Source organism: Zea mays, chromosome 7, assembly GCF_902167145.1.
Source record: "Zea mays cultivar B73 chromosome 7, Zm-B73-REFERENCE-NAM-5.0, whole genome shotgun sequence".
NCBI classification, from domain to species: domain Eukaryota; kingdom Viridiplantae; phylum Streptophyta; class Magnoliopsida; order Poales; family Poaceae; genus Zea; species Zea mays.
Window position 1 is genome coordinate 28306275 of NC_050102.1, and position 7712 is coordinate 28313986.

At 45.0% G+C, this 7712-nt stretch overlaps 1 protein-coding gene across 1 annotated transcript; it reads left to right on the forward strand.

Moving 5' to 3' along the window:
• The first annotated feature begins 2580 nt into the window (after window positions 1-2580).
• LOC100279615 (BTB/POZ domain-containing protein) lies at window positions 2581-7197 on the forward strand. The gene is made up of 2 exons (NM_001152611.1): window positions 2581-3459; window positions 6062-7197. Exons 1-2 carry the CDS (start codon window positions 2710-2712, stop codon window positions 6989-6991), a joined length of 1680 nt encoding a protein of 559 aa, NP_001146083.1. The 5' UTR covers window positions 2581-2709; the 3' UTR covers window positions 6992-7197.
• Window positions 7198-7712: the final 515 nt, after the last annotated feature.

Consider the following 7712-nt stretch of genomic DNA (forward strand, 5'->3'; position numbering starts at 1 on the left):
GATCACTGATTTGTTGATGTAATTTTAGTTTAAGCGCTTACTTCGTCTCAATTAAAGTGAAGTGCTCATTTTCAGTGTTGGGCAGCAAAAAAATTGATTGACTCCTATTCACTGCCCCTCCAGTCGCCTCACCGGTCTTTCAGTAACACTACCTTGTATGGAAGAATCAGGGGAGGTACCAAAGGTATCTGGCAATTCATTTTTGTTTGATGAAGAACTATCATGCATGGTAGCTAATGAATATAACAGTTGTCACATTTAATGTATCAGACTCACTTCTCAACATGTTGAAGTTGTATTCGCATCAATTTGGTGGGGGTGCGGGATCAAACTCATAGTGATTCTTTCAACTATTTTCATTACACAGGCAGCGATCTAATACCGAACCGAAGTATTTTTACTACCAGTATAAACTCCATCCACTGTATAATCTTTGAACTTTTCCATGTGTAAACTCAATAATTATCATACCCGGTCTTCTGGAGCATAAGGGGAGGAGCAGGAGAGGAGAAGAGCAGAGTACACCGTTGGGCTCAAACGGGTCTCCTTTAGTCACTCAAATCTAATGAAAATATTATTTGGATCATCCTTCCCACTCTTTCTCCCTCGTGAGGCCATGACTCTGCTTCCCCAGCCTCCTCATCCACACCCCTCTCACTTTTGCTGTCGACCCCACCAACCTCTCCCCTCGCGTCGCTGACCTCTCTTCGAGACCGTAGCCTTAGCACGAGCTATATGCTAGTCTAATATTAATTTTCTCGTAAAACTATCGCAACTTCGGCAGAGTTGACTCCACTGATGTTGCAGGTGTTGAGCATATCCTATTTTGGTGAAGTCGAACGGTCTTGCAAGTCTGTAAAAAAATATTTCCAGAACGAAATCGTGGATCCACCATGTGCCCAGCTGTTCAGTTGACATGTTAGATTTCTGGACGCAGTTGCTCCGCCCTGGAAGAAGCATCAGTTCATGTCCAAGTCCAACCAATCACCCAAAGAGTAGTAGTACTACAGTGCTGGCACCTTGGACCACAAGAGGTCATCACCTTAAAACGGGTGTTCGCAGCTGCTGCACAAATGGTTTATTAACCGGAAACAACTGTCAACTCGTCCATTTCTGTTTCCCGAAAGCTGCTGCACAAATGGGACCTTCAATTTATTATCTTAATGAACTATGATCGCGTTCGGTTCGTTGCACTTATTATCCCTTTGTTCCACGAGGCTGGAGCACGAGCAGGAGCAGCGCACCGAAGCCCTGCGTGCGCCAATGTGGGTTGTTGTCTAGCGAAGGCAAATGGCGCGCTGGATTTCCTGAATTTCAACAACACAACAATAGAACGAATCCGCATGGGAATGCGTTAAGTTGTAGTACTATAAATAAAATATTGAAAATCCATGGATTTTGCTGGTATTCGACAAGCCTACCGTGATCCAGAATTTGTTGACAAGAAGGCGAACGTACGAGGGCTATTCATTCATGTGATCCTCGATGTCCCCTGGTGGAAGTTCCACCAGGGATGAGGATGAGGTCGTTTCTTATCACGAGAATATAAACGAGAAAAAATTATTCTCTTACGGAGATAAACAGGGATGTGAAAGCATTTTCCAGCGAGGATCCGTTAAATCTACACATGATAACATTTTCATTTAATAGCTAATGAAGAAATCAAATAATTATCTTATCAAAATATCATTTATTGTACAAATGTGTTAATTTGATGTACACATAATAATTTTTAATATGACAATATGTATAAGTGATAATGTTTTTACATTAATAACATATAAAGTTCGTCGTAATTATAATTTAAAGGGGGACGATGATCTCCGACAGATTTTATCCCGTGGAGAATGATGATATAAGAGCTAGTTTGAGAATTACATTTTTCCATAAGATTTCTATTTTCTCAAAAGAAAATGAACTATTTTTTTTTAAAAAAATGAAATCTTTTGAAAAAATATGGTTCCGAACTAGCCCTAAAAGAAATACTCCTATAAACGTTCGGGGGGCGTGGAGAATTTTTTTTTTGTGTCCTGAGGACGGAAATAGAGACTTCAGAGCGGATAACAAATTTACCATTGCCATCTCGAGTACGGATGTTGTCCTGGTGCGCCGACCACCAACCGGCCCGCAAGCCGCGCAACCAAACCATCCATCATCGTCGCAACGGCTACCTACCCGCAGCCAGTCCATAGCAGTAGCACTCACACCGTCGACGTCCCGTTGCGCGCGCCCAACTTCCCACGTGCGCCGATGACGCGTGTCAAGCCAGAGGACGGCCGGACCCCACGCCTCAAGGCCGCTCCGCAAAAGATCGCAACCGTCCTCTCACCCGCGCGCGCCACGGGGTATCCGAGGCAGGGAGGCCCATCGTTCGCCGGGCCACGAGACCGCGGTGGACCCCAGCGGCAGTCAGTCGCTTGCGCATACGCCGTGCCCACGGAGCAGCAGCACTGACCGCGGCGCCAGACTGGCAGAAGTGCCACCAGTGTCCATCCACAGACACAGGGAACGGAGGCAAGAGAGTGGAGATAGCTTTCACTGGACTGCAAGGCTGCTTGCTGCCACTCCTCGAACCCGTCGCCCCTGTCTGCGCCGTGTTCCTCTTCCCAATGGCCTCCTCCTCCTCCGTCCCACCGGAACCCTAGCGCCGCGGCCCACCACTACCAGCTCGCTCGGCTCGTGTCCAGATCCCACGCCGCGCCACACCACATGGCGGCGGACGCGGCGCAGCAGGGCCCGGGCGTCCACCGGAGGCGCGGCGGGGCCGCCCCGCGCGCCTGGTGCTGCTCCTTCGCCGGCGTGCCCGACAGCCCCGACCTCCGCCCGATCCCCTCCTCGGCAGCGTCCCCTGCGGCGGCGTCGAGGAAGCTGCCGCCCAAGTCCCCGTCGGCGGCGTCCTTCTACGGCTCGCCCACCTCGTCCAGGCTCGCGGGCCTCGGCGGCCTCATCGACCCGCGCCGCATCCTCTCGCCCGGCCGCGTCTCCCCCATCGACCCCGACGGCGCCGTCCCGCTCCCTCCTCCTACGCCGCCGCCGCCGCCGCCCGCTGAGTTTCCGGCAGCTGTGGGCACCGCGGAGCAGCCGGCGCCGGTGCTGGCGTCGGCATTGCCCTCGGCAGCGGCGGCGCCGCAGGTGGTGTCCGTGCGGGAGGAAGCGGACGCGCACGCGGCTGGCGTGCTGGATCTGAAGCTCTTCCTGCGGGGGAGGGACGGGAGGTGCGTCCTCATGGAGCTCGACTCCAGGGTGTTGTGCGGCTGCAGCGACTTCTTCGCCGCCATGGCCCCGCACGAGGACGCTGCTGCCACTGCTGCTGGTGCCGGCGCTGCCGGGAAGACGATCGAGGTGGACGGGGTCGATAATTTGGATGCTTTCAGGGCTGCAGTGGAACTCATGTACGACCCTGATCCAATGCGGGGTCTTGCAGCTGCCGGTGTGTCAAGGGCTATAGATGTGCTTGAGGTGAGGAAGACCAACTACTCTGATTCAGTACTGTTCACCCAATTTTTTTTTTCACTGTCTATCCGAAAGGCTTTGCTGCTGCTGTTGTATCGGAATGGCAATTTAACGGTTTTGCCAGCAAAACGGGTGACTCCAAGCTTTTCTAGTCAATTTATGCCTGTTGCCACATTACATGCTTTTGACTTTTCAAACCCACTTTATTTTGACACATAAATCATGCAGTGTGAATTGCTCCCTCCATTCGCATAATGAATATTTTTAATTTAAGTGTGTGCAGTAAAATTTTTAAAACTTTTTCCACTAATGTCATGAAACTATCAATATTTATCTCATGAAACACTGTCAAATTACTATTTTCAATGCCTTTCTTAAAGACATGCTTCGAAAAAGTAATGGTTCAAGCAATGTATTTGATAGCATGTCCTTTTTTTTAAAAAAACAGAGGCACAAGTTACTTACTACAGATATAAAGCATGTTTGGATACAAGAGGTAATTGCTAGCTAGCCAAAATTAACTCTAGTGCATCAAAACAGGAGGGCTGGATTTTTTGCCAAGTCTTCAACTAGTTGTTAGCCAACTAGCTAGCTAACCATATCAAATTTGGGCTATTTTTTCGCCCTAACTAGTAACTAGCTATGCATATCCAAAACTTGTCTTATAATCTCTTTTTCCCAACATTTCTACTATAGAATGTGGATAAGGTGCTACTAGTATCTCAAGCACTTGAGGATTTAGGCACAAGTGTGTCATGCTCCAGAACAAGTCAACGACAGATATGTTAGTGTTTTTAGATATCCATGATTGCTCTATGGTCTACGAAGTTCTCTAAGTAGCCGCTGTTGTTTTCCAATATCAGTGTAACACCTTTCTAAGGCTAATATCTTTTATTCTGCTATACTAATTAGTTGTTACATTGTTATTTCTCTGTTATGTAGAACCACCATAATTTCGCTCCTGAATCAGTGTTTTCTTCTCTGTCAATGTTATCTGGCGGTCTGATTAATTTTTATTAGTCAGCCTAATCGGTCCTAAAATTTGACTAGGCATGATTAGGGAACAAGAAATCTATTCCTCTGATTAGTTGTGGATTGCCAGTTGGACATTGTAAGCTGGGCTGCAGGATGGTCAACTGGCCTCTTGGATTTCTTTATTTTGGTCCAATGGGGTTTCCCTCACATACACAACTTCACAGCAGAGTGGACACTGCTCTCTTCCCATATCCATTGCACAGCCGCCAGCCGCTTGGAAGCTCATGTGCCTGGAAAAGCAGAACTGCAGCATCACCGTTTGCCACAGCACTGTTCTCTGCCTGCCATGACCTCCCAGCTGCTGCTGCCTCTTCATTGCATCCACAATCCACTGGTCAGCAGATCTTGTGGCGTGTAGCCATTGGTTCCCCTGCCCACCTCAGGCGGGTCAAGAACTGTCTGGGTGCTGAAGCTGCCACCACCTGACCAGGTCACTCCTCCAACAGTCGAGCTCCAAGGGATTATGGAGATAAGCTCCTCATCAAATTTCACAAGAATCTGCTGTTCTGGTGCTTTTATACTCCTGCTTCTTGATTTATAGTATTCACAATATAGTATATATGCCAACATATACTGGACAACTATATGGTTGACTCTAGGCCCAACTAGTCAGGCTGGTCTTGACAAATTGCAATTAGTCTCTCGGTCCGACCCCTGGCTACTAGGATCAACTAGATGACCATATAACAGTATCTCCCTATTAGATATATTTCTTAGTTGGATGAGTTACATCGGCCAATGTAGCTAATATGTATCAAATAACTAAATCAAGTATTCTAAACTTCTATTCCAGCAATAGAATGAACTATACATGTCTTTCTGATGAATTAACACATGTTCTGATACAATTGAGAAATATTTACTTTTTGCAAAATGCGTAGAGTGAGTTTTGTGGACATGCTACATGGTAGTACGATGGCAATTCTTCTTTCATAAGTAATATTCCCTCCGTCCCAAAATAGTATTCGTCTTAGCTTTTGTTTTTTATGTCTAAATTCAAATGGATGGTGATGAATCTAGACACATAAAACACATGCATCAAATATTGTATAAATCCATTAATTATCTAAAACAAATTTTAATTTGGGACAGAGGGAGTATGTTTTTTTTGTTTCCCAAGCTAATTCGTATATTGAAGTAGTGAATTTGATTGAACTGTAGAGTATCTTGATTCTTGAATGTAGGGGTGGTAATGGATTGCGATCCAAATGGTTCTTTACAAAATGGTAGAACCCTAAATAAATTTTAGTTCAAAAATAAATAGAAATATGGTCCGATTCTAATCCGATCTGATCCTTAAATCTTATAGTGTAAAATTTAAAGCCCATTGTCACCCCTACTTGAATGACAATAATCAATATCCACTGGTAGTTTATTTACAACTGGTGCTGCTTAGATGTGACGTTTTGCAAATACAGATCTAAGCTATATACTTGAATTAGATTTGTGTCGAACCATGGAACTATAATTGTAAGGGCACAGGAATCTTTCCTTTTCTATTAACTTCTTTAATCCAGCTAATTCAATGCTTATTACACAATTTTACTAAATGATGCTCTGTTTTGAAATGTAGGTATGCTCCTCTATCATGTTCAGCAAGGGAATCAAAACATGTTTGACATACATAGAAGCTGTTCCCTGGAATGAGAACGAGGAGGAGAAGCTGAAGAATCTCTTTGCAAGATTCACTTTTGACGAAGCAATATCCCAGGATATACTGGCAAGACTGCGACCACACAACTGGAAAAGCTCAGATGACCTCGCTGTACAGCTTATTCAATCTGTCACTAACAGCACCAGCACTATGGCAAGAAAAGACATGCAATCTTTGGTGAATGGTCTTCTAAGCAAAAGTTCAGTCTATCAAAAGGACTCGTCAGGATTAAACAAGGAGAGCCTGTATCAGATCTGTTATTCATGTCTAGAGTCACTGGTGGACCTCTTTGAAGAGGCCATAGAACCAACATATTACACAGGTCAGGCTGTGGTAGTTAGAGGGAGCAAACCACTGATCGAGCGAATCTCTACGCAAACAGAGAACCTCAATTGGCTATTGGATATTCTAGTAAACATTGACATTGCAGAAGAATTTGTAGAACTGTGGGCGAAGCAAGGCAGGCTCATTAGGATGCACGAGCAAGCATCAGCGATCGTCAGGTATGAGCTAAGTCGAATATCAGCTGGTGTGTTCATTGCACTTGGTAAAGGAAAAGTGCAGTGTCGTGGTGACGTACGAAGCCTCCTCTTTCATGGATGGTTCAGCACAATGTTGTTGGATTTTGGCTGGCTTCAGCGCTGCCCCAAAGGTCTCGACCTAAGATCGTTGGAGGAGAATTTAGGGCGAGGCCTTTTAACCCTCCCTCTCAGGCAGCAGCAATGTTTGTTCGAGGAATGGTTCCAGTTCTATGCGACCAAAGGACCCGAGTGTCCGAACCTTATTAGAGCTTTCCAGGTATGGTGGAGAAGGTCTTTCATTAGATCATTGGTAGAACCTCAAAACTAAGTTTTTCCTTGATGTACTAGTATGTTGCGTGTATGATTTGTAAAATTGCAACTGTTCTGATGACCCTTAAAAATGTTTTTTCGTTTGTAGTTTAGTTCTTCCCATTGTATGTGAATAGCTGGATGAATTTGCTTGAGGATAACATCTGCGGCGTGGAGTATGTAATAACCCAACCCAGTCATATGTCGAACTTTTGTACTTTTTGTAGCATGACAGTCAATAGTGTCCGTGGATTTAGGGGTGTTTGAATGCACTAGAGCTATACAATTAGTTGAAGACATCAAAATAGTCTAACTAATAGTTCAACTATTAGCTAATAGCTAGTTACTAGCTAATTTCACTAACAATTTTTCAGTCAACTAACTATTAGTTGCTCTAGTGCATTCAAACACCTTCTTAGCCTATGGCTTTGATCGTTGAATTAATGCAGCGGTAAGAGCCTACAATGATAACGAAGTCTTTTATAGAAACTTGCAGTGGTAAGAGCATACAATGATAACAAAGCCTTTTACAGAAACTCAGTAGCTTCTAAGAGCTTGAACTCTCGAAAGTTAGGCAAAAATGATCATAAGTTACATCGGGAGCTACACTTCTTGGTTGGAAGTTAGGGTGTTGGAAGTTTTTGGTCAGAAGTTGGTCTAACTTCCGACGGTGCACTTAGAAGTTTATTAACTTCTGACGGCTTTAAATGCCACTTGGAAGTTAACTTAGTTGTGACGTC

Coding starts and splice junctions, on each gene's coding strand:
- LOC100279615 (NM_001152611.1), top strand. CDS start 2,710: ATGGCGGCGGACGCGGCGCAGCAGGGCCCGGGCGTCCACCGGAGGCGC. Junction 3,460..6,061: donor GGGCTATAGATGTGCTTGAG/GTGAGGAAGACC, acceptor TTTGAAATGTAG/GTATGCTCCTCTATCATGTT.